The following is a 27649-nucleotide window of genomic DNA, read 5'->3' as shown; positions in this document are numbered from 1 at the left end:
GCTTTGCCACCTTTCCAGACGAAAGCGAGCCACGAGCCGAAACCCGAGCCGAGCCGAGTGAGGAGAAAGTGCCTTCGCAAATCCGAACCCGCCGTCGGAAGCGTTCGGAAAACCCGAGCTCGTCGAGCGTCGAAGCGGCGCCTCAGCCTATCATCGAGCCAAGCGGCGCCCAGACGCCCGAGGAAGTGGCCGACGGCGCCGCCAAGGTTCCGGGGAGGCGCCGACGACGCCGACTGCGCTCTGACGACGTCACCACCAGCGATAGCAGCGCCCTGACCACCCCTGATCGCGAGTTTGCCCCCCTGCCCGAAGAAAAGCAAGTGTCGCCGGCGGTGGAAGCAAAAGAAAGCCCGGCCGACGTCGCAGGGGATTCCCCGGATGGTGACGTAGCCGTCGTCGTCGAAAAAAGTCAAGACAAAAGCGACAGCGACGCGGAGACCGGGGTAGTGGATATAAAGGTTACGGAAGGCGAGGTTAAGGATTCACCTGCAGTTGAACAAGTCGAAGCCTGTGAAGACAAAGTGACGAGCGTCGAAAGCGAAAAGAAGACTATTACTACCACAACGAAGACGATTGCTGTTAATATCACCGCAGCTGTTGAGATCGACACCCTCGGTAAGTTGTGTGTCAGTTGTGTCAAATGTAAAGGCAAAATAACCTTATATATGGTAACTTAAAGAAACAAATATACCACAATACTAAGAATGGTCATATTTTTCAAATATTAAAAATAATAATATTTTTTGTTTTATTTTTTAATATTGGAAAAATATAGACCATTCTTAGTAGTGTGGTATAATTACAAAAATTGAACTAAAAATGACAAACCAAAATGTCGTCTATAGGTCAAATAATAAATGCTGGAACGATTTTCCCAACTAAAAAAATATTTTTTTTGTCTTTGTTTCGTTTTTTAGTAGCCACAACGTCACGAAATTAACGTTTTTTTTCGTTTCTTACTTCAAGAAATCAAAGTGACCCCAGCTCCAAACGAAAAAGAAGCAGAAATAAAGGAGCTCGCCATTGTAAAAGAAGAACCTAAAGAGGAAGTTAAGCCTTCAGAGCCAGAACCAGTACCCAAATCTGTGGAAGAAACCCCAGAAAAGGTAACTACTCTTTTATACGTGGATATGTAGCCGATTATGTTCAGTTTTGCACTGAATGTATACGTAAAACTCCATTTCACTTTTATATTTTGTGACCGAAATAAGTAGATTTATGAAGTCTATTCGTATTATGACGTCATGAGTTTTTTGCCTACCATGGTGCCGTACATTGTTCGTTGAATTTCGACACTTATAGACAATGCGGTATTTGACAGAAATTAACAAGAGATGTGATTGGAAGAGTTACATTGACAGACACCATAACTGTTTTAGGTATTTATACTATAGGTGGTGAATTTACTCCAATAAGCTGTACTTCTTTAAAAACTTTAGGCTTAAGATTTTAGTTTTTGCTTTAACTAGCTCCTTCATACCGGGACCTGTACGACGATATTGGCAAATGTGTAAGAAAGTAGATTGCAGAAGGCAAATTTAAATGAACCAACAAGGATTTGTAAAATCTTTATCGCACCCAGGGCAGCGCTAGAGCATCATAGAGATTTTTTATATAAAATAAAACTGAATTTTGTTTTTGTTGAGGGTTTAACGTGCAACCTAATCGCTAAACTACTTGCAATATGCGTTGACAGTTTTAAGTCACGCGAAGGATAAAGCTATTCTCCGAACGTTATATGAAACTTTGACCAGTCGCTGACATGTTAAGCATTTCGCCGTTCAGAATTTGCCTATAAGATCACTTTTAAGCCCGATTTCCTTATTCCACCAAAGACTTTAAAACCGCTAAACGACAAATTTGAACAGTTGATTTGAATGATCAATTGTAAAATTGTTCTTCAGGCAAAATTTTTACCAACGAGGCGTGGTCTAGGACGTTTGCCTATAGTTGCAGTAAGATTGCCCGAATAGGTGGTCGAAACGTTGGTACTTAAATACGTTTGCATTGCAGCAATTATGCAACATACACGCTTCCAGTGTATCAATTGGTAACATTAAAAACACTGGCTGCGAAAGGGTGGAAAAGTGCCACAACATCAGGGGTGTGAAAAAAGAGCGGACCAATTCCAAAGGCGACGCCTTCATGTGAATCGGCTTACAACGGCGCTAATCCACAAAGAAAATCCCATCGTTGCCTCGTATTAACAGTGTTTCCCAGCTTGCCAGTAGCTTGTAAAGTCGTAACTCGACACCGCAGCGAAGCCAGAAGGCGCTTTATGGCCGGGAATGGCGGATCGTGAGATTCTGACACTGGCGCGTCGCTTTGGTCGTTTCAGACGTCGGGTCCCGCTTTTCGCGACCAAAAAACAGGGACCACCACCCCAGAACGACTTGCTAAGGGGCTGATGCTCATGCTATACCTTTTAGCAGCTTGCCTGCGCAGAGCAAACGGAGATTAAAGACGTATTAGCTGTTTTTTGCTTGTGTGTTGAGTTACGGTATAGGCTAAGTTAGGTAGCTTGTTTTTACTCAGATTGAGTAGAATGGCTAGATCTAATCAAAGATTTGGGCTTGTTGGTTCATTGAGAATTGCAGCAGAATTAGGTTTTACTACATATTTGGCGTCTTGGCGAACAACGAATTGTGTTGAAAATGTTTTACGGGGCAGCTTTTTAAATAGATTTTTGAGACGTGTTGGTAGTTTGAGAGCCTCGCAATAAAAAAACTCGAGGGTGGATTTAGGGGGGTGGGGCGGATGGTTATGCCCCCCTAAACCTAAACTATTTTGAAGTAACTTTGTGAGGTCATGTTAATTTTGTCCCCTAAAAAATCCTGGATCCACCCATGCTGCCTAGGAACATTACGGTTTGTTTCCCTACACATTTTTTCACGTGGATACTGCTGTGGAAAGTTATTGAAATAACTCTTTCGTCGGGACTTTTCTGTATAATCCCTTAGAGCGAGTTGTAATGGTGCTAAGTCACTAACGTAATTAAGGTGTTGGTTTCGGCTTGCTTTGTAAGGAAAGAAATTTGCGATGGAGTATCTCGAATGTAGGTTGTAACCGTATCAGATTGCGATCAATCACGTGTTATTCGCAATGCTTCCATTGTTTTGCAATCCGCGCTGTCGCGTCATCAATTCAGAGTGGCTTTCTCCCAACCCGAACACCTGGTTGGTTTTCGCAGAGTTGTACTTTACTGAGTCCAAAAACGTCGTTTTTTTGGATTTTCCAGTGTGAAACACGTCTATTTCACATATGCAGCATTGCAGTTGGTTCAGTTTTCAAAGCGACGTTTTTTTGGATTCTATAGTGTGAAACAAGTGTATTTCATATCACAGCATTGCAGTTGGATTAGTTTAACAAGTGGCGCTAATAGCTGTAAAGCAAAAGTACTTTAAATAGCGATGCCTGATAAAATCGAATTAAAGCTGATACCTAAGCCTATAGTTTTGATATATGTTCGCTATACTAGAAAGTTAGCAGTGCCATTCCAATACATTTGTTAGTACATTTCAGTCATCAACTGCGATATAGTACTCAGCGATTTTTTCTTTAAAGGTTTATTTTATTTAAAGTAATTTGACAATCGAACTTATGTTTCTTGGCATTAAAGGAAGTTTTGACTTTTAAAAACTTCAACTCTTCCCCCATTCGACGTTCCTAATTTAAGTAAAAGCTAAAAAAGACTTTCTTTCGCTGATTCTATAGCAACCATAAAATTAATCTCCATCGCAACCCACCCCAAGTCGAAAACTTCTTCTCAAAACGTAGTGAAGGGTCAAAAAAAATACTGCCGCGGGCGCGAACTTGTTATCTTACGACACAATGCGAGCGTTTGACACGTAACAAAGGGTTTGCAACGTGGAGCCGCGACGTCCGCTAATCTGTCTAATCTGCGATAAGACGCGACCCACTACTTTGCAAGAAGTACAACGGGGCCCCGGCGCTTTTTTTGCTGTGGTTTGTGTTGCGAGCAAACATAGTACTGCTTGTTTTGTGGTCAACTTACAACGGTTTAAGTGTAGAAGGCGCCAGATGCCCGCGTTGTTCAAATTCGTTCGAACTTGCTGTCTTTTGGCGCTTATGTTTGTGTTGTTGCAGCGGTGCATTTAGCGAGTTTAGACGATTTTGTCAGTGTTGCAATGACTTAAGTCATTGACTTGACTTAAGTGCATCTAAGTCATAGTTTCTAAGTCTTTTGACTTAAGTTTTTGGCTAAATCACTTGACATTTTCAGTCATGTTTTCAAATGTCTTGGGATTAAATTAAGTGTTTTTCAATGAAATTTATCTTAAGTTGGGACTGGGAAACTGTTGACTTGGGCTGAGACCAAAGTCATTTCAAAATGACTTGTTTACAAGACTGTTTTTTGCTGCGTAAAGTCGCCTGTGATCTTTGTAGAGTAAGTTCCTGTACGTTGAAAGGCGTTTACAAAAGAACAAACAGTTGTGTTTTGTGTTGAGATAAAAAATCTCAACGCCTTAAGTTATGTTGTTTAGCAACGGGAGAGCATTTGTGTTTATTTTGCCAGGCTCATGATCAACTCCAGAATTTACTTCTGTTTAAATAACCACAAGGCTGTTTAAAAACTGTTTAGTCATTTATCGCCATTTGAAAGAGAACAATGATTTAATTTGCTTTTTCTAGAGCAGTTTTATAGTTTTCGACACTTCGAAAGGTATTTTTAGCGGCCTGTCTCTTGGAGTCAGGTGTATAACAAGGAACGTGTAAGAAATTTAGGCAGACGTTGGCCCTCGCCCGAAGTGCCAGCCCCGTACTTACCCGTAGCAACCCGCAACACTTGAGTTAAATTATAAACAAGTGGGCCGCAATGCCGCAATGCCGCAGTAAAATAATCAAACTGGTTATCATTCGGCGTTACACAGTTGTTTTGAAAAAGTGGTCGTTCATTTGTCGATTGTGATTTTCCATGTTGGCAATGTTTTGTAGAAAGAAAGCATAAATAACATTTTTAGGATGTGTAAAACTCCTAGTTAAAACATGAGTAAAATCAGGATCATATGTACGTTTTGTTCAGAAGGAAAATGTATTTCGCCAAGTGGCATCGTCAGTCCTTTTTCAAATAGAAGGATTCTATTGGCGAAACATATTTTTCTTTTAAACTCCATGTTGAATTTGGTTTCACGAGCCAGCCCTGTCACTACAAAAAGTTGCACATAAACTGGTCGCCCACGCTCTTTCTGGTTTCCACTCTCGCCAACGCAATGTTTCTAGTCGGTTTTCGACCGCCAAGTTGCAAAACAAACCTAAAGAGTCCCCGGCATTCTGTTCGAACGCGAAACCGAACCGGGGAGGGAGGGCCGTGTGTCGCTTGTTTTCCAAACCCTCTGTTCGAATTGTGACGTCACAAAAGGCCTGTTGTGGTGACGCGGTCCGCCCGTCGTCGCCTGTCGCGTTTTGTAATTGTGATGTGACAGACTGAGGTGTCAACGCTCTGGTCCGCCTGTCGGCACTGTCGCTTTAGTGGGTTGGCCGCTGGTAACAGATGCGAAAAAAAATTGGAGGCAAAGTTTGTCGAATTGGATTTCATTCGCTGACAGAATTGAATTTTAAAGGCCGCACCAACTTATAAGCTTTTGTATTTGCTAGCACTGCAGACTTTAGAAGGGCCTTTTGGTGAGCAGTTGGCGCAAAAATTACCCGACACCCGTTTCTCGTTTGTGCGAAAGAAATACGACCGAATCGAATGTGCGGATTTTGGGCAGCTGAGGCTTACGCATTGGCTATAGGGCAGGATATTCCGAAATCGCTTTGTTTCAGTAGTCCGCGCAAGCATTTCTGCTAACAGATGCAAAGATGGGAGGCAAAGTGGTTCGATTGGATTTCATTCGCAGACAGAATTAAATTTGAAAGGCCGCGCCAACTTATAAGCTTTTGTATTAGCACTGCAGAGTTTAGAAGGGCCTTTTTGTGAGCAGACAATTACATGCGACCCGTTTCTCGTTTGTGCGAAAGAAATAAGTCAGAATCGAAACTGTGGATTTTTGCCAACTGATTGCATTGGCTATAGGACAGGCTATTTCGAAATCGATTTTTTACTAGCAAGTAAATTATACAGAAGGTTATAGGAGAGGCTGTGGAATATGTCTTCCGCATTACTATATATAATATGTCTTCCGCATTACTATACTATCTAGAGCGGGGTTTCATAATCACTCCCAAAGTTAATAATATAAAAATAAAACTACATTGGTTTTGTTATTTAAGCCATTCTAGAACGGAGTGAAAGAATTGTTTGGTGATTTGAAAGGGGGCAACAGGGAAAAGGTTAAGAACCACTGATTTGGAGAGTTTTGCTTATTTTTCGAAACAGTTGGCGTCCTGAAAGACTTGCATACCATTTTTATTATGTTCAAACGAACGAGACAGAATCAAAAGGCTGTGGTAACTATGGGCTTCATATTCCCGAGGACTATGGGGGGTTTAATGGACCTTGTTGTATGAACGATATGTGCTTTGCCAAAGAACACATTGGTAACCTGTTTTACGAGTTGGACGAAAGAAAAAACACATAACTATATTGGAGACGGCTTGGCAAAGAGCCGTTACATTTGCTATTAAGTGCTACGATATAGAACCCCAGATGTATGTAATGTTAAAAGAAAGGATGATTTAAAAGAGTATTTTCGTTAACAGTTGGCGTTACACATGGGTAGCAAGCGATTTTTCAAGTGTTTACTATCCTTAACTTACTTGAAAATTGGTAATGTCTCGCACATAATCGAACGCTAAGCTTCGTTATTGCAGTTGTATATAAACGTTGCCGAGGAAAATTGTGATTTTAACTTATTGTTAGATGCGGACTGAGTTATCAAAAGTTTATAATTACGAATGGTGATTAGACTTAGTAAAGTTACACGCCAACACCAAAACCGTATATAAGTACATTCACAATACCTTCCACGTTTAAATCTTTCCAGGATCTTTATTTCAGCCCTTTAAATATGCAACAGTCTCAGTGTTGTAATTCGCTTATTCCTTCTGATTTATAATTCTCCCTTTCCCATCATTTTCATTTCTCAACCTTTGACCTACATAAAAAAAACGACTCCTGTCTCTTTCTCCACATTTTCTTCTCACAATGGCTCAAGACCTCTCGCGAAGCACAAGTCTAGATGAGGCGAGTCTCAAGGACGCTCTTCAGAGGCGGAGAGGCAGCATTCAGCGGATGTCCTTCGTCTCCAAGCACGACCCGATTCCGGAGGAGCGTCCTCTTCTTGGCAACAAGAGCCTCAACAGGTCGCGATCTTGCCTCCTGCTCCGACTCGGATCCAACGACTCCGTAGAGCAAGTGATAACGGGAGAGGACCATGAGGTTTTATCTTTCGGCGCATCTCTGGAGGAGGTTCCCCTTCCTCCGCGAATCCGAGCTCTCAAGTCCTCCGCGAAGTCGTTTCCGCGCCGAGGGAGCTTGGAGTCGATTCCTACTCCACTTCTTTCGAAGAAGGGGAGGAAACCGATCTCGAGGTGCTCCTCCGTCGACTCGCTCCTCGATCTTGGACTTCGACTCCTCCAGAGCTCGCCGCTGATGAGCAGCGACTATTGTCCGTCTTCCTCTTCCCCTGATGTTGCGCCCGCATCCATGTTTTCCTCCACCAGCAGATCCCCGATCGGGCAACGAAGTCCGGATGTCATTGAAGAGGAAGACGAGGATGAAAACCTTGGACGAAATAGCAGCAAAATGTCGGGTCCTCCTGCATCCAGAGTCCAGGATAATAAGTCTTCCTCGCGCAAAACTTTTACACAAAAGTCCTCCGGATTCAGTTCCCCGCATCCGTCATCAATCTCGCTCGAGTCGTCCGATTTTGCTTCCAGCGACGAAGACCTCGGAATTTCCTCCCCGGAAAATTGCCCAAACTGCTCGAGCTCCGCGCGCTGCAATGACGTCACAAATCGACGATTACGTCACGAAATACGTCGCTTGCGTGACGACGTCGCCTCGCTGGAAGTCTTGTTTTCAAAGCTTGCAAAGCACTGCTCCTTTCCTCAACTTTCCGAGGTTTTTACTTCTTTCCTAATATATTTTTCTTCCTTATTTTCCAGCCTAGTTTCTCTGCTTATTTTTCTCATTGTGCCTCAACCTTCCGAGGTTTTTTTTCCTAATATATTTCCTCAATTTCCAGTATTTTTTCTCATTGTGTCTCAAACTTGCGGGTTTTTTTTCTTTCTTAGTTTCTCTACTTATTTTTTCCCATTGCGTCATAGTCAATTGTTGTTTTTTGTGGTATTTTTGTTTTTAGTTCGCGCTTGCTTTATCTGAAATTTTTGCTTTAAACTGGACATTGGTTAAATTAATAAGGGTGTTGATTTTATTTTTCAGCCCAGCAGTAAAAAACCTGAAACAATGCGTTACTCGATCGACAATTTGTCTGAAATCACCGAACAAGAAGTGCTGGAAAAATTGGTGAGTATTTTCATTTTAAAGCGTTAAGCATGATCTTAAAACTTTGTACTGGGACTTGCCATAGTTTATAACATTTAGCGAAGGTGTTTATTAAACAACCTAAACTTAATTAAATTTGGGTGTTTTGATTTGTTTGTTGCCATTCTGGCAGTCTTTGTAGTTTATGTGATATTTGAGGCATTTTGACCCCCCTGATAAAAATCAACACCTATACTGCCTAAAACGCGTGTACATTTAACATTCTTATCGTGTTTCTGGCAACTTCTCTGGTAATTTATTTGCAAGAAGGCTAAAGGCATCATGATACTCTACCCACCACTATAAAAATATTTTTTTAATTTTTTTAGTATTTTTAGCTTTTTAATTACATTTTTTGTTGTTCCTTTTAGCTTGAAGAAGCCAAGGACTATGACGAGAGAAGAACCGTCAGATCGGCCATTCGTGCGCTGAAGAAGAAAAACAAAGGTAAAACCTTAATAACTTCTGTTTATTTATCGGCCAACAAAATCAAAACACCACAAAATGCCCTTTTTCTTTCGTTGTTAAAATTTTAGTCTCAAAGTTCCTTATGGTTTAGTTTAACACATCAATACAACGTCTAATTGCGATTTCAGGTTCAAACAAATTATTTTACTGCGTTTTATTACGATCAAACCTTGAGGCAGCGTTTGGCAATAGATGATTTTAGTTGTCTAATTTCAAAAAAATTGAGCAAAATTCGGATAATTTTAACTTTAATCTAATTGGCGTTTTTTGAACTTCGTCTAATCTCACCCAATTTTATCAAAATTGTTCCTTTATACAACGCCATTCATTATTTTCTAGGTCGGAACAAATCATTTGATTTAATATTAGTCATGTAGGTGAATTTTTAGTAAAAAAGTATAGACGATGCTAAAAAATACAATTGTTTGTCTGTTGAATTTCGGCGATTTACAAGTTTATGAGAACAAAACTAAAAAATAAGTCAAAATTCTAGTTTAATTTCTATTATCCGAAAAAATTGGTCACTTCAATCTAACTTGAAAAATGTGAAGTGTGCATTCGACACATCAATGAATAGAATCGTTTATTCTGTAGGCAGAAACATTTTTTATAAAGAAATTAGATGTCATGTACTTAATTTTAGTGTAATTCAAAGTAAAAAAATCTACTGTGTCAGCTTTGCGCTTGCGTATTGCCTATGTTCATGTTTAAACGCCAACTTTGCCGTCTCATTTTTAATCCCCTTTGCTCTGCAGAGGCTGGTGTGGAGCCGCAACCAAAAATCGCCGGCAGGTGGCAGTCTCCCGCCACCAACGGGCGCTCCACGACCAAGACCGAGTAAGTCATATTTGCTTTTTTCGTGCGCTTTCTCTCGCGTCGCCTTTGTCTGGCGGATAAAATAGCGCCACAGGGTCAAGAGCTCAGGAGTTCGAATCTTGGCTCGGGACTTGTGAAAAATATATGCGAGATGATGAGTCATTCCACGCGTCATATAAATTGTGCTGACGTTGGGTGAGATTCTGACCGCAACCGACAGTAAAAACTCGATTTTAAACGCTATCTAACTGACATTTACTTAATATCAGAAAACTTTGCTTTTTTCATTACTAATTAAAATTTTAATCCATTTAATGATTAAGCATTTTTTGTATATTTTATCCAATCATTTGTCATTTCTAACATGTTTACTGTCTGGTTAAATCCTCGAAACCACTGTTAAACTTTTGTTTTAAAAGTTTTTGTTGACGGTTTATTACAGCGGCTTGGCTAGTTCCAAGCCCTCCAGCGGCGTAAATCGCAGATTGGAACGTCCGCTGGATGACGTAAAAGAGAACAGGTCCTCCACACCGGCCAGCAACAAATCTCTAGCAGGTAAATAGCTGAATTTATGTAAATTGAACCTATTGGAAACTGTTTTTCCTTTTAATGTGGTATTGTTATAAAGTGTGTTGTCGGACTGAATTTTAATTTTGCATTTTGTTTTATCATTTAATTTAAAACATTCCTAGAATTGGATATAACTGATATACGCTATGGAACGTGCTTTTATTTTATGCCGAAATACTGTTTGGTATCATGTTTGATAATTTCTTTATTTTGAGTCTTAACGAGGCATAAAAGGCGTACTGATGGACGTTAACGATATTTTGAAATATAGCCTATTTCTTTAACTATATTATATATTCAGCGGAGAACTAGTATTAGATGGAATAGTTGAAGACCCCTAATTTGTTTTAACGGACACCCAAACCAAACCTTAAAATACCCTTAGCTTAAAATGCACAAACGCTTATTTTGCAACCAAAAAATTCCCAATAAGTCATTTGAAAAATACCTAGTAAATTATTTTGTAATTATTGCAAGTCTAGTCTCAGTTAACATCATGGACAAGTAAATAAAAGTCATTGCCATAAAAGTAAAACGTTAAACTATTAAAATTAGCAAACTCGTCTGATTATTATTATGAGAAACAATTAAACTGAAAAACTAACACAAACGCAATATACAGCAATCAAATTGTTTAATGTGCAAAACTTGAGATAAATTAAAAAAGTCAAAGTCAAGACAAGTCATTTCGGCCAAAGACCTAAGTCAAAGCATTTAAAAAACACTTAAATGTACCTAAGTAAAGTCAATGACATAAGTCATTACAACTCTGGTATGAGCTATACGACGGCGTGGTTACGTGACATTAAAATCGTTTAAATCGACGAGCATCAAAGACCCGTTGCTGCGTCGAGCAGGGCAATTCCCAACTGAATAACCGACTGACCCCATTCAAGTTTGATATAAAGGTCCCATTAAAGGGTTTTTCTTTTCCGCCGTTGACTTATCGGCCTTAAGCCCTTCCGGAAACTATTCAAACGTGACATTTCTCTGCGTGTGGTCGCCAGTCGGATGATGTCGGCTGACCTTGACCTTCACGCGTGACCTTCGGAACATTTACGTAATGTGGCAAGAGTGTTTTTATGATGTGCCAGTTGGCATGCAGCAGAGGTTAATACGGATTTGGATTTTTTTTATCGTTTAACAATTTGGGACCCGCCAAAACAATTCAATAGCTTTTTTTCGATCACTTTAATATTCAAAATCTTGTCTTTAGGGCTAACAAACCTGATTTCGTTCATCCATACCAATTTTATAACGGCTACTGCTATCAGCTATCCTTTTTTAGATGTCTATTTTTACCACAATTGATCTCCTTTTGCTGTCTCAGTGAAATGGCATGAAAAATATGGTGAAACAAGCTACAAGTTACAATGTAGACTGGTTATAAGAAAATGCATGGCATTCGTTAGAATTAGGGTAAACCTTTTTTAACTTTTGCTGGAGAAAAGGCGCGGGACTGAATAAATGTTATCTAAAAATCTGAAATAGCGGGCAATCTGTGCGCCAGATAGGTCGAAAATGCAGTTTATGAAGTCATTTGGTACAAAATACCCGGAATCGAACCCACCCCGTGAATTGAGTAAAACGTCGAAACCTCCAAAGTTAGTTACGACGTAAACTGACCTAACAGCTACAACTGCAGCGCCATGGCAAGGGGGCCCAGCATTAATGAATTATGGAAGCGTGCGCAATCTCGCTCGTTATCGGAGCTGGCCACCAAAATAGCTGCGGGTCTCGAGGGGCCAGTGATGTTATGCCAGTGCCCGTCAACCCCTTCTCCCACTGATTACGCCGACTTGCAGGCAACAGCAGCAGCAGCAGCAGAACTAGTAGCGCCACTGGTCGTCACTGCAGACGCGTAACGTTGTTCAGCATTGCGTCAGGCTGTTTCGGGACTTTTAAATGCTGGTAGTTGGTGTCATACGGATTTTGATGTTAGCTTAAACAGAGAGTTGGTTTTCGCGCTTTCTAAAACACTTGAGTAAATTAAAGAGGACGTGCTCTCTTTCAAATATAGAATTTTGTAATTTATAATTTTTTTTTTCAAAACTATTGTTTCGGCCCAAAGTCCAAAAATCATGATATTTTTGAGCGTTTGAGTAGTGGTGCGGGTCTAGTTGTCTGGCAACCCGGCAGGAACGGTTTTTATGCGGTGCCCGCACCTCAAAAAGAAATAAATTAACAAATATTTATTTTATTAAAGTAATCACACCTAAACGATTGATGGTGACCTAATGTTACTCGATATTTTGTGTTTGGTTCTTTGTTTTAGCGCTTATTAAATAGATTGTTGTTATTATTGTTGTTGTTTGGTCCACAGACAAGTACTCACTCGGAAAGAAGGACATGGCCACCACAGGAAGCAAAAAGGTAAGTTTGTCCGTGTGTGTCATCTTACTTCTATTCTTTTTGACAGCGGGCCGCATGATAAACAGAAAATGTCTCCAGGCAGGGTCAGAAAGGATATCTGTAATACACATAATATAAAATTGTGCTATTCCTTTTAAAATAATCTTTAAATATCTTTGTTTTAACAAGCTAGTAAAAGTAGGAATATGCGAGGATACCTTACCAGAGTAATGGATCAATAAAAAAAAATTAAAACCTTTTACAGCGTGTTTTTTTAACTTTTTTACAGCGTCTTTAGCCTTAAAACTATACAAGAGTAATGAAATCAATAAAAAATGTTAAGGCTTATTTTTGCCCAAAATATTTTTGTTTAAAATGAGTCGCGGGCCGGACTGCTGTTTTTTTACCACAAAAGGTTAAGAGCACTAAACAAACGACAAGGTACATCTCGGAAACCAATCATTTCACCTTCCTCTTCTTTCCCCCAAGGTCGGCAGCATCTTCGACCGGGATGATGACGCCGCTCCCAAAAAGACCGGAAGTCGGGCGGACCTCGAGCGCCGCCAAGCGGAGAGGAGGAGGGATTTGACCCGGAACCGCTCGATGCCGGCCACGTCCACCAAGGACGCTCGTCAAATGTTCGCCAAGATGGACGTGGCGTCCGGCGGAGGAGTCAAGTAAGTCTCGGCAACGCGACTCATGGTTTTAATCTTCATTTCAAGAGGAGCTTAATTTTAAGTTCGGAACTTCATTTTAAGTTAGATTTCAAGTTGCTTTAAAGCAGGTTTTTTTAACGTTAACCCCCATTTTTTTTGGGGGGGGGGTCGCTTGGACCAGGGATTTTTAGAGATGACGTCATAAAAAAACTATAGACTTAAAAAACCTGCTGTTTTCGCTCCAACAAATGTTCGACTAAATTCAATACATTTAAGGAGAAGGCACCAAAGCGTTTTTTCATTAAATTTCCATTATTCTCTTCCCGTTTTTTTAAATATACACCAATGTTTCGATTTGAGTGTTATGCACCCTCTAAAACTAGTCTACGTACCCTACGCCCCTACGTTTAAGAACCCCTGATTTAAAGTATACGGGGCCAGCTTTAGATCTGCCACCAGGGATGTCAGACGATCTCAGGTTGACCCGATACCCGATGCTAAGAGCTAACATTGGTGCCGATCCGATACCAAATTAATTTGTGCTGGAACAGCGTTTTTTGCGATCCAACATAGAGTTTTCTGTAGCAAATTTTTCAAGAAACTATTACATTAAAATGGAAGATAAATTGGCTTCCTAGCGCAAAAGCAAATTTTACAACAACAGAAACAAAGACATCCCTAGTGCCTAATGCCTTGAAAGCTGGAATGAAGTAGCGGACATTTCAATCAAAGCAATAGCAGGTTACCATGTAATACTTAAAAAGTGGCTTAAATAACCCAATTTTACTAAAAAGTATTTAATTCAACCTTACTTAGCATATCATTTGTCTAAATCACTTTAGTTAAATCAAGTCATTTTAATTAAATGTCAGTCAAGTTAAGTTTGAAAACAGTGACTTGAGTGAATGCAAAGTCAAGTCATTGACTTAAGTCATTACAACACTGTTAAGCGCTTTATCCCGAAATTCAACCCCAAGTTGTTTTACCCGACAACATTCCTAATCCCGCAGCCTCCGTGACTACGGCAATGAAATATTAATGCTCGCCGCAAGTTTGCGATCCGACAAACTTAACATACACCCACCACACCAGCAGCACACACACATGCATTATTCAGTGTTGATGTTTTTGCGGCTTTTCAAATGTTTTCACCACGAGCTTTTTCGCGTAATTGGCCGCTACAAAAATCTAAATATTGGCGCATTTTTTGTGACAAAAGCTCCCGTGTTTATGGAGTTTTTAAATGTCTTTATTGACTTTGGTTTAGCTGGTCTAGCTTCAAAAAATAACTTGTTATTAATTTTTTTTAAGCTGGTAGAAATAAAAAGGTAAACTAATACTTTTACTTGTGAAACTAGAAGTTTCTTTCTTTTAACCAACAGCAGAATACTTAAAGCTAGGAATTTAGGTCAACCTATATATATCGCCAGGAAAGGCATTGTCAGTAATATTTGATATTTCCAATATCGTCAGTAATATTTGATATTTTCCAATAATTGAAACCAACAGCAGTTAATAAAAACTCGATTTCATTTTTTTTTTCATGTTTGAATAATTTTACAACCTGCCTAAAATCATGAAAGAAGGGCCGTTTTGTTTCATTTTATCTCTCTTTCCCTTGTTTTTGAGGGAAATACGTGAAATAGTGTCAAGTTTCAGAGGCTTCAAAACAGCCTAACCGTAAAAACAACGCGATACACCCAAGTGCAAAGTAACACAAAAACACCAACCCTTAAAAAAAACAAAAAGTGACGAATTTTTTTATGTTATTTTATTTTTTTTATTGCGTCATCACTAACTGTTACGTCACCACCTATACCCAGGGCCAAGAAGGTGGGCCGCAGTCCGACGTTCGTGGTGCCCAACGCCAACAACGTGAAGCAGATGCTGCTCAAGTGGTGCCAGGCAAAGACCAGAGGATACGAGGTGAGATATTATCGTTGTGAAGTGCTACAGGGTTTGCGGTCTATGGCTCATGCTCGGACAGCAGATCCCTTCTCCTGTTGTTGTTGCAACGGGCGCATGAAGTGACCATGTTACTGTCCAGACTTTGTTTCTGTTGTTGTGGTTGATGTTTGGGGCTGTTTAGGCATCCTTAAACCTACTGTTGTAAATTGTCATGTACAGGTAAAGCTTCGATGACAATTAACAAATTGCTGTTTAACCAATGAACCAATCGATTTACAGAACATATAGTGCACATTACCAACTTTTTCTTGCTTTATAGCTTGGTTTCCCGCTTGCACAATAAACTACATGCACCCGAAATAGCGCATTGATTGAATTAACGGACTATGTGCTGTCTAATACTGGTTTCCAAAGCCAAGGCAAATACCAAAATGTACCAACGATACCAACCAGTTTTAATTTCCAATTCCAACCAATTTACAACCAACCAATTAACGAAACTACCAACCAACCAATTAATTAGCCAACCAACCAATCAAACCAACAACAGACCAATTACTCAACCAAAAGTTATTCAGCCAATCTACCAATTAGTTAGCCAGCAGCCAGCCAACCAATCAACCAACCGGCGAATTAAACAAACAACCAACCAACCAACCAACCAACCAACCAATTAACCGACTTATTTCCGGCGCAGAACGTGGACATCACCAATTTCTCTGGCAGCTGGGCGAACGGAATGGCCTTCTGCGCTCTGGTGCACAACTTCTTCCCACAAGCTTTCGAGTTTGCCGACCTGGACCCAAACAATCGGGCTCACAACTTCGATCTGGCCTTCAACACAGCCCAGTAAGTTGCGCTTGCACGAAAATCTCCCGCCCATGTAATTATAAAAGAACGTTTTGCTGTTGTTCTCTATACGTCGTCGCACACCGAACTGTGATTACGTGTATTAACCCCGACGCTTTCGTGTCTGTGTGGAAACCCTGCACCCGCTATACTGTCTGCTTTTGCGAAAGCGCTAAAGCTGTGATTTTTGTGTAATCCCGCTGGTTTTTAATAGCAATACCCTGCACATCCATGTAATGTGCGAAATTGGCCATGGTGCATTTACAATTGGCACGAAAATTCTAGTTAAGTTTTTTTCGTTTTTTCTTTCACCAGGTTTAAAATTGTCTGGTTAAATTTTGTTTAATACTCACAAACTTGTACCACCCGCCGCTTTCAGTGAAAATAAGGGTTTGCTAAATCTATCATTTGTCCATCATATATAATTACCGAAAATTGGCCATGGTACATTTAAAATTCGCACAAAACTTATAATCCAAGTTTTTTTCTCGTTTGTCCTTTGTGACTTGGCTTAAGATTTCCAGGCGGGGATTTCATTTAATGTTTACAAAACTAATGCAACCCACTGCTTCTAGTGAAAATAAGCGTTTGCCAAATCTATGGATGATTTGTCCATCACATTTATTTACTGGTAACGTCCCTGACCGACATAAAACGCCAAGAAATCTGATCACTTTACACCTAGTACACCGAAAGTCATCGCAGACTCCCCGGTCTATAAGCAGCTTCAGAAGGGCTAGATCACAGTGTTTAAGAGTTAAGACACATATGTGTGTGCTTGTTTTATTGAACACTTTACATCAATCACGCCTAATGCAAAGCTGTACACAAGTGTACAGCCAACGGGCATAGGGTATCCACACAATACACGGCGCGTCTGTGCAACGATTTACGTGAGAAAGATAATGCCTTTGGAAAGTGTCGTGTAATTTGCTGCACCTCGAAAGAGCGTGATTTATTTGTAGTTTTGACAAATGTGACTCGAAAGGCTGCATGGATTGCAAAAGACCTTGTAAAGTTAAAAAAATATCGAAATAGCTCCATGTTTTGTAAGACCGATTGCGTTGTTGTTTTGAAGCTGAAAAACTTATGATATATTCTGTCGTTTCCCTGATTTGCTTTAAAGTAAAGTTTGACTAACGCAAAACTAATTTTTCGAACAAAAATTAATAAAAGTTCAGTCCAAAAATCGCTCGAAGCGACGATTTGATGCGCAAGTAACTCTCTTTCCGCCTAATGTTTTTTCCGCCGAGCAAATTTCCGCTAACTTTAGTCACAGATAAAAATCCAACCACTTTGTCTGGTGACTATTAATTACGGGGATTTAAAGTGGTGTGAAAGAATTGAAAAACCTATTATTTCACCACGTAACAACCTTAGACGGGAGATTTTGTTTATTCGGTGATCTAATCAAAAAAAACGCATGGTGTCGCTTGTGATTCGACCTTGAATCGCGCGTGATCACGTGACCCACTTGTAGACCAATCACAAGCACCGATTCAGATGACGTCACCCTTCTAATAACTCGCAACGAAACTGACCAAGTTTTTTGATTTTTTTGTTTTCCTCTCCGTTTCCGTTTTGGTCCGTCGCTCGCGTTTTGTGTGTGCGTGCATGTCGGATGACGTCACACCACCACCCACGTCACCCCCACACCGCATCCTGACGTCATCACGTGTAGCGAGAAGGGGGATATCCCGGTTTTGCTGGACACCGAGGACATGGTGCGAATGGCCGAGCCAGACTGGAAGTGCGTCTACACCTACATCATGGAGTTCTACAAGCAGATTCGCGAGCTCGGCATGACGTAACAATGCTTGTCGCCATGGCAACGAAGCAGGGAAACCCCCCTGCCCCCACTTGTAAAGGTTCAAAGACGCTCACAGTGTTATAGCCCCCGTTTGAAACATTGAAAGTAATCCGTCTGTACAAAACCTGATCTTGCCGCCTTCAATCGCAATTGCTGCTGCTACATCTCGCCCCCGCCCCCCTTTTGTCTACGTCATTGTCCACGTCACGACCACACGCGTCATCCCCATGCGTCGGCGGCGATGTCACCGTGACGTAATAACGTGAGGCTCTCTCTATACACTAGCTATCTGTCTGTCTGGACTGCTGTTCGTTGGTTGGTTGTGTTGCCTACAGTAGTGGCGTTGGCATATATGCGCTTTGCATATGCGCTTAAATAACAGCTTCATTTTATATGTATTTTTTGTTTTTAGATTTATTTCTGATTTTCTTTTAGTTTAACCTTTTTTTCGGTTTGCTAGCTTTTCGTGACGTATTATTAAAACGGGAGTAATACTAACCGTTCGCGGGTTTCATCTATATACCTTTGCTAAGTAACCGCCAATAAAACAAGAAAAAAGATAATTTTTCACCGAGGGTGTTTCATACGCTCTGTATAGCAGTAGATAAAAGTTGCACGAATTTTAGTGAAAAGATAACGTGGAATGTAAACTTAAGTGTAAAGTGTATGCCCAACGATCATTACTGACTTAAATAGTCCAGTTTAGTCCTAAATATATTGCTAAAACTTTTAGGTAAGGAAAAACTTATTTTTTCGTAGAAGGATTATGGCTTTCCTATTGTTAGAAAGTTTTTTTTGTTTTTTTTTCACGGTTTTGCTATTTTAGAACATATTTAGAAGAAGTGTTGAAGGAACAGTGTTAAAAACTTATGCCGACACCGTTTTAACACCCATTGTATGTTACACACTCTCATCACTGTCATATGCTTGTCGTGCTGTGCCTTGTCAAAGTTTGCTGTCAATCAATCAAGCAACCAATCACATTGCCTCTGCTGCGCAATGCCATGATTTGCTTTTGCGGTGATTTCTGCCTGCATGCTTGCCGCTCGGTGGAGCTAGAGTGCGCATGACGTTGGTGAAATACTAATTTTGATTTTCATGTTTTGCAGTGCCTTTCACTTGTGCATTTTGCTGTCTGTTGCTTCTATAATTTATTTATTATACGTATGCGTATGTTTACTTGAAGTAAAAAAGGCAAGTTTTTTTTCTATGATGTTTTGTGTCACGTCAGTGAAAAGCAAAGTTTTGAAAATTACTCTTTTATTTTAATTGCCGGAAAATATAAAATTTACAGTTTAATCTGTTGTTGCTTATTTGTACTAAGTATACCCGAGAATGTTACGAAAAACCTACCATATCAAAACACCATGATATAAAGATTATTTCATAATATTATGAATACAAAATGTGATTTGTGTTGAAAACATTCAATCTAAACATTACTACATTGCTAATATATAAAAGAAAAAAAAAACGACTCTATGGCTTACGAATAGCGCCAAATTCGATTACTGATTCAACGTTTAGCAATCAAATTGTTTTGTGTTCAAATATTAAGATAAAGAACCATGTTTAAAAAAAAGCTTAATGAAAAACCTTTATTTTAATCCAAATTGTTTGTCCAAAAAACTCAACTCAAGTCAAGTCAAGAATTGCTTAAAAACGCCATTTGAAAATGTGAGTTAAGTCATGACAACTGTAGGTTACTATTCGCATCTACATTGCAAATTGGTTGTTCATTAAAAATGTTTCCATTGGAAGAAAAACCCAATCGTTTATACATAAAGATTAACAACATTTTTCTTCTATACTTAATTATTAAAATATTATTTTTTGGTGGCAACATTAAGTCTTAAAACTAGAAGCTAAAATCTTACCAAGTGACCCCTCCCTTAAAAGTGACCTGCCACGATACAAACTGACCACATCCGCAATTACCCACGTATTTTTCAATCTGGCGCATATTTGAGTTGCAACGCAAAACAAAGTGCCGCGATTCTTGTAAAAATCAAAAACACCGTCCCTAGTCGGAAATGTTGTTTTTTTATCGAAAAAAAATCGTCCCCTTGATAGATTATTTTGTTGGTTTTTTTAAGTTTTAAATTATTTTTGTAATTTTTGCAAATTTATCACGTTGAGCAGTAACTAAACGAATGAAAAAAAAATGAAATCAAATACAACAAAAAAATTGTCCCCTCAATAGATTTGTTGTTTAATTCTTTTAAAAAAAAGATTCTTGTTTTTTTTTACAAAATTTATCACTTGCGATGAGCAATAACTATGCACATGAAATCAATCAAAATCACCCCCTTAATAGATTTGTGTAATAAAAAAATGATTTTTTTCGATATTTAAAAAAAAAATTGTCCGTTCCGATAAGCTGTAACTATACACATGAAAAAAACGGCAAAGTCGTCCCCTTTATTGATTTGTTTAAAAATTCTAATAAAAGAGTTTTTTTACATTCTTGACATAATTTATCACTTCCGATAAGCAGCAACCGCACTCCAAAATAAAACTGACACAAAACACATTACACCCCCCCAAAAAAGTCGCCCAGACTAAACGAAAACAATGTGGTGGTTTGCAGAAAGTACGCCGACGCTGACCCGCTGTTGGAGACTGAGGACATGCTGATCATGGGCAACCGTCCCGACAGCAAGTGTGTTTTCACCTACGTCCAGTCGCTTTACAACAAGATGCGAAAGTTCGAGAAACCGCTCAAGGCGCTTTCGCCCACCATCAAAGTAATGCAAGAAATCGTCGAGGTTGACTCCAACGCCATCAAGCCATAATCAAGTCTTCGCTCGCTTTTTTCAACGCCGTTATGACGTCATTGCGTGCGTGGTCGCGCGTGGACACCAGGTGGCGACGAAGCGCGCCGCAATCTGCTTTCCGCCGCGCGCGAATTTGTGTATTTTTTATCCTGAGTGTAGCCACTCCGTTCTGCGGCGAATCGAGTCTCGATTTCCCGCACAATTAATTACGTTTCCCCCCAGGTGTTTAGCCGCCTGTTATATATTATACATGTATTTCCACCGCGCTTTTGTGTTTTTTTATCCCAAATGTAGCCGCTCCGTTCTGCGGTGAATCGGGTCTCAATTTCCCGCAGAAGTATTATGTTTCTTCCGAGGTGTTTAAGCGCCCTTTAAGCGATAAAACGAATATTTTATGTATTTCAGCGCAGCGGAAAAGCGCCATCCGATTGCCGCGAGGTTTTATCTCTCTCTGCCCCGAAAGTGTTTTAGCTTGGCCCCGCTTTGCTTTCAAATCAAATCGTACGCCGAATTCTGTGGGCGAATTTGCGTCGCGTTGATTCTATAGGAGATGATTTTTTGTCGCGCTTTTTTCGGGGTGGGCAAATGATTTATTTGCAATTTCGCACCGCCGCGTATTATGTTTGATCTCTTTTTAGTCGAATCACGACGAACTGCAAAATATGACTTTGGTGTAATTTCGCGCGCATTGCCTCATCACCCGACTGGGTATTCCGATAATATCGTATCGGAGCCGATACACTATGCTAAGTTGTAGTATCGATAGTCGTCCGATACTTGGGCGATATCGATGCTGACCTGATACGAAATGAATTGCAGCCATATTTTGCAAATCTATAGAAAAGACAAATTCCAAGAAAACTTTATATTTAAAAATAAAAGATATATGTGCTTCCTAGCGCAAAAGCTATTTTCGGCGTGATACCCTAAAAATCATAAACCATTTAATTTTGCCTTTTTGACCGTAGAATGACGTCATTTGGTATCGGTATCGGAATAAACTACAAAGTATCGTACATCCGTAGTATTCACTTTATACAAACACATATCTACCTTAACTTCACAAAAATCCTTGTACAGAAATCATGCCATTTTTCCGCAGACTGAAATAGCATTTGAACACGTATTACGTTTTTAATGTTATAGGATTTTATGTCAGGCTTCCGTCACGATTTCTTTGTTGTATTTCTTCCGTTTTCGACAAACACAAGGTTTTAGCGCGCAGTTCAATCATAAGAAAAAGGTCGTTTTTTTGGCTTGCTCCTATACGAGGGAAACAGCCTACCAGAGGTGTGTTCCGCGTCAATATGTTGTTACTGTCCTGATGCTTCTTTTTTCCTTTTGTTTCCACAACTAACCCTGTACTTCTCTTTCCCGTCCCCCCTTTCTAAACCGCATCGGTTTTTGTTCTCGAGTTTTACGTTTTACGCACACGCGCGCACAACTACTACGCTATCGAATATTATCAAATAAACAAATCTGCATGACTTGCAACTTTTGCGAGTGTGTTTTGTTGTTCTTGCCGATATGCCACTAGCGAAGGGTGAATGTAGAAATATATTAGATATTTTAAAATTAAGTTCTTGACGGAGAGAAATCAAAATCAGGCTACTGGTTTAAGCCCAGCTTTTTCTTAAAGCAAGTCTGTTCCAAGTCATTAGATTTATTTAAACAACATATTTATTTCCTATCTAGCATCATTTAACGAAGAACCACCAAAATAAAGAGCCGTCAAACTGCTAAAATTGTATTTAGTCCGTTTCAAGTCATATATACAAAAAAACGTAGGTCAAACTGTTAACCCTAAGTCAAGTCATTCAAAACGGACTTCGTTGTTTTATTAATCACAATGTTTCCGTATATAAATCGGTGAAACCAAAATCGAAATAAAATGCAGTCCTACTAACTTTTAGAATTAGATCAATTTGTTATTACAGAAACAAATAATTGGATACACTATGCACTGATCTGTATTGTAGTATGATGTCAATCTACGCGGCCTTTTCGGTTACTCGACCTTTTTTGCTTCATTATCAAGAAATTAAAACATAATTTTTAAAAAGTGATTTGTGAGTACTAACCTTGTCATCAAGTAAAAACATATCAAAATAAAAATACGGTTTTAATAATTTTTATAAACATAAGAGCACCCAAATATTGTTCAAAATAGAAAATAGAATAACATTCAACAGCTTAAAATCAACAACAATCATGTCAAAAGTGCATTTCTCAACGTCGAAACGGTACACCAGTGGTTCTCAATCCGGGTTGGGGTGCCGTTTCTAACGTCCGAGACATTTGAGAATCTTTAAGAATATGATTTTTGCTCAATTCTTACAACTTCGTTTGTCAAGATTAGACTGGTATAAATCCAATTAGAACTTCCTACGTTACGTAGAGTTGATGTGTGTTGTTCCAGTTCCGTTTATTGTGACATTCTTGTCTAGTGTACTGCCAACAGAAAAAAATCTTTTCTTTCGGTCAATGGTTTTTCGTCCTTTCAAAGGTGACTTTCGTAGGTGAAAGTTTCATCCAAAATTAATGTCCGATATATTAGGCAAACGTAAGGAAATCTTATACCATTAATATGGCATGAATCACTGTGGCAACCATAAACCAGGAGAGATTTTTTTTCAAAGGTGGCTACATATTTTAGATTTTTTAGGTTTTTGTTGAATCCCATTAGTCTGGAGTATTTCGATTTGAATCTTTAATATGGTTATCCAAGCAAATTCGTAGTACCAAATAATGTTGTTACTCTACTTACCATCACTGTTATATCAAAATGGCAAAACTTACTAAACTAAAATTTCCATGGCCATTTTTGTTGTCTGAAATAGTCCTGACATTCTAAAGTTTAATTACATTTAGTTCAAAATTGACTTTTTTATAACAAAGGTAACTTTTATGGTAGAACTCACTGTGTTATGTCTAAAGGCATGACTTAAATGACCACACAAATTTAGTACAGGATAGGTATAAAGTATTGACCAACTATACAATCAATAGCTATCGGGTATCTGCTCCAATACCATGACGTGGGACATCCTTAGTCTTGTCGTAATCGTTATGCACCATATATCGAACACTCGCCATTAGGGTTATCCATCAAACATTTCAACATTGTTGAAAAAAACAAGCAGCTTTGCAAATCATCTTACTGGCACAGCATGGACGGTATTTTGACCAAGTTCCGTTGCTTGTGCACGTGATCAGCGCATGACCGGTCGGTGACACCGAGTAACTCGCACTCGTGCATTCGAACTCGCAACTCGACTCGGTGCAGTTGACTCGGCCGTGCGGCAGAGTCAGGCTCTGAGCAGGACAGCCTGAAGCTATAGGTAAAGCGGTTACGAACTAAAAGTAAATCAAAGACTATACATCTCAAAAGGTAGGCCTATTATACTTTTCTAAGTAAGGATTAGCTAAAAATTGATGTGTTTCTCTGTATTTCGATTTTTTTTGTGTATTGTCATTAGCTTTCAAGCAATGTATTTATCAATACAAAATAAATTCAGTATGCCAAACAAATTATTTTAACCTAAACCCCATTGTGTCATTTACAAAATATCTTAAGTCCAAGTCATTGCTAATTTAAATACTCTAGCCAGTCCAAGTCAAGTCAAGACATCATCACTAAAATTATGTTAAATGGTCCAATTCAAATAAAACAAATAGCAAACTATTTTCCTAATGAAATTAAAAAACTGCGCCAAAGTTACCACCATTAATTGAAATAAAACAACGAATGTTAACCACTAATTTGCTTAATGACTAAAATGCAAGTCAAGTCAGTTGTCCAAAAGATTTAGTCATTGCAGGCAAAGTTTTTCTTCAAGTTATGTCATTTGAAAACACTGACTTAAGTGCACTTTAGTCTATCTAAGTCATTACAACACTCAGAACCACGGCTGCTTTACAAACAAATGAAGGTTATACTTTAACAATTACCTTTAACGGGTGCAACGTAATACATAAAAGTAGCCCAATGGCTTACTTATAATCCATAACTGATGGGTCTTTAATTGAAAATGAAGGTGCATTTTTGTAAACCATGTGTGAATGTACCTGAATTTGTTATAGCTAGAGGCAATTGCACCTGTAGTTGCATTTGCTGATTGGTTTACATTGCCCAGTTAAATCATTGTTAAGGCCCAGTTTATTTGCTGTCCACAAAAAGAATGGTCATCAACTATACTTAAACATACTAAATGACAGATACTAAGGAAAAATTGGCGCCAAAGCAATCAATTCGAAGTATCTGCATATTTATTCATTGTTTTTGCACTTGCGCAAGTATTTTAGGATTTTGTGGCGCGGCCAAAGCAACGTTTAATTTTGCCAAAAAACTCTGAATTCGTGAGAGCTTCCAATATCATTTCGTTTTCTTTTTAGTTTACGGTTTGTAATGGGGCAGTGAAGATTGTAAAACCCTGATTGAATCTAATTAAAAGCAGTTCTTAACGGCATGGAACTATGCCTAATGCCTATAGATGTGTATGTTGGAACAATACGATGGACAGCGAGGTCAGTAGTTCAACGTTTCTATACCTGAAGGACGCTAATGCAGTTAGAACGTGACTAATTGATACAACAAACATGTGTTTAGGAGTAAGTGCTCATCGGAAACTATAACCGCGTTTGTCGGTTTTCAACTAATGTGTTTACGTTTGTTCCGAGCAAGATCTAGAAAACGTTGGGCCTTTTACCTTTCACCTACTGATGTGGCAGCATCATTGTCAGAGTGTCAGACCGTCAGTGTATAGTCGAGCTACGCCGTGAATGAAGCAAGTTTCGAAAAGTTTTTTTTAAGCAAATAGCCAGGTTGGTGGTAGTCGCACAGGTCCGAAGCCTCAAATTTTAACACTGTGAACCTCCAAGTAATTTAAAAACAGCCGACTCCAATTAGTTGTAAAACGTTTAACAAGTCAAAACCCAATGACAACTTCCACCAGCAGTTTGCATGTGAGTACAGAGAACGGAGTCTATCCATCTAATGTTACAACGCAAGTCAACTTCGTTCCCTACGTGACTCGCCCGGCTGAGATCATCATGCTGGTTCCTGTGCTGATCATCAGTCTCTACCTGACGGTGGCCGCGTCCTGGTATCAGTGGAAGTACGGCCAGGAATCGCTGAAGTGGACCAACCGTCTTTGTACCATCGCACCGTCAATGCTACTGCTTCAGGCCTGCTTGTTTCTGATCGAGGTCTGCGGCAGAAACTTGAGCGACGCGGTGTGCAGCTTATACGCGATTGTCACCATTTTCCTGCTCATATTCAACAAGTCCTTCGTATACTTGGTGCTCTGGTTGCGCCAGCACACCTTCTACACAAACCCGACCGCCGCCCGAACGGTGCCGCTCGCCATCTTGGTTATCAGCTACTCGACATTGGTTGGTGTAGTCGTCCTGCCACTTGGAAAGATCGTCATCGATGTCCTTGGCGTACGAAGAGGCACGCCGGTCGGATGTGTCACCATCACCCGGTTTATTGGAATCAAATTAAGACAGGCTATCCAGGTGGTGCTGTATATGCTCTTCGTCCTGGTACAGTTCATACTGCTTGGCCTTGTGCTTTACCCCATTGCCAGTCACCTTCGAAGAAACCGTGGTGGCAGAAGCGGCAACACGATACAAGCGGTGATCGTTCGCCTGAGCATCTGCACCGGTATTTGCGTGGCCACCGACGTCGCTTTTTTGGTTTTTATTATGGTGGGCGTGCCTGAGGGTGCTTCCATGTCCTTTATGCCGTTGGTCTACAGCTACAACGCTGTTTTCAACGTGGTGATGCTGTACATGTCTTTCACGGACAGGTTCGACCGACTGGTTCCCTTCAACACAAAGATCGAACCGCGGCCGGAAGGTGGCAATAAAGGCGAGGAGACCCAACAGTCGAACACCTAAAGAAGTTCTATAAAAAAAATTCCTTGGCTTTGCGTCATTACCATATCGCCAGACGAGACCGATTGCACTGGTTTGGCGGCTTAACGGTCATCCTATGTGCAATTCTAAAAGAGGCACCATGTTTTTTATACCCCTCATCTTAGCTTCAACGCGATCGCGAACGTCTTGTTTTTGTACTTGTCTTTACAGACAAATTCGACCGACTGGTTCCTTTCAACACAAGGATTGACCCACATGATCCTAGGAACAAAAATTCCGACCAAGGGCAGCAGATTTTAATCAGTCAAAATATAATAAATCGATTCGCGAAATGAAAATTATAACAAGTTATTTCCACTTTCGGACTCTGTTAACATGTGTCATATTAAGGCGAATTCTGTGGGCGAATTTACGTGGCGTTGATTCTATAGGAGTTGATTTTTTGCAGCGCTTCTTTCGCGGTGTTTGAATAATTTATCTGTAATTTCGCACCGCATCGTATTATGTTTGATCTCATTTTAATCGAATCAGAACGCATTGTAAATACTTTTGGTGTAATTTCGTGCGCATTGCCTTATCACCTGACTGGGTATTCCGATGATATCGGATCGGAGCCGATACACTATGCTAAGTTGTAGTGTCTGTGTACTCGTCCGATACTTGGGCGGTATCGGTGCCGATCCGATACGAAATGAATTGTGTGTAGGAGTCATATTTTGCAATCCAATCTATATAGTTAAAAACCTTCAAAGACAAAACTCAACAAAATATTCCATTTAAAATAAAATATATATAGGCTACTAGGCTTCCTAGTGCAAAAGCTATATTCAGCACAATACTTGAAATTCATCATTTGTTATATTTGGCTTCATTAAACATAGTAGTGACGTAATTTGGTATAGTTGTATCGGAATAAAATACCAAGTATCGTACATCCGTAGTATTCACTTCATACAAACACATATAACTATACCTTAACTTCACAAAATCCTTGTACAGATATCATGCCATTTTTTCGCAGATGAATGAGCATTGAAGTACGTCTTATGCGTTATCAATTTTATAGGATTTTATGTCAGGCTTCCGCAACGATTTCTTTGTTGTATTTCTT

At 39.7% G+C, this 27649-nt stretch overlaps 2 protein-coding genes across 2 annotated transcripts in view; both read left to right on the top strand.

Annotated features, from left to right (window-relative positions):
- Positions 1-19088, top strand: part of LOC146140939 (uncharacterized) — a 52463-nt gene extending 33375 nt beyond the window's left edge. The window contains exons 6-16 of the mRNA XM_083392921.1: positions 19-615; positions 967-1106; positions 8348-8431; positions 8821-8896; positions 9673-9754; positions 10176-10288; positions 12627-12676; positions 13145-13332; positions 15135-15237; positions 15917-16068; positions 17750-19088. Of these exons, the coding sequence (XP_083249047.1) occupies positions 19-615; positions 967-1106; positions 8348-8431; positions 8821-8896; positions 9673-9754; positions 10176-10288; positions 12627-12676; positions 13145-13332; positions 15135-15237; positions 15917-16068; positions 17750-17879 (1715 nt within the window). The 3' untranslated portion in view covers positions 17880-19088. The remainder of the gene's footprint in view (positions 1-18; positions 616-966; positions 1107-8347; positions 8432-8820; positions 8897-9672; positions 9755-10175; positions 10289-12626; positions 12677-13144; positions 13333-15134; positions 15238-15916; positions 16069-17749) is intronic.
- On the top strand, positions 17905-21465 carry LOC146140938 (smoothelin-like). Its single transcript, XM_083392922.1, has 2 exons — positions 17905-18140; positions 20469-21465. The coding sequence occupies exons 1-2, from the start codon at positions 18106-18108 to the stop codon at positions 20671-20673; spliced, it is 240 nt and encodes a 79-aa protein (XP_083249048.1). The 5' UTR covers positions 17905-18105; the 3' UTR covers positions 20674-21465.
- Positions 21466-27649: the final 6184 nt, after the last annotated feature.

Source organism: Ascidiella aspersa, chromosome 6 (assembly GCF_963924565.1).
Source record: "Ascidiella aspersa chromosome 6, kaAscAspe10.2, whole genome shotgun sequence".
Classification (NCBI taxonomy): domain Eukaryota; kingdom Metazoa; phylum Chordata; class Ascidiacea; order Phlebobranchia; family Ascidiidae; genus Ascidiella; species Ascidiella aspersa.
Note: the sequence above shows the minus strand (reverse complement) of the source record. Positions and strands in the feature narration are given on the sequence as shown.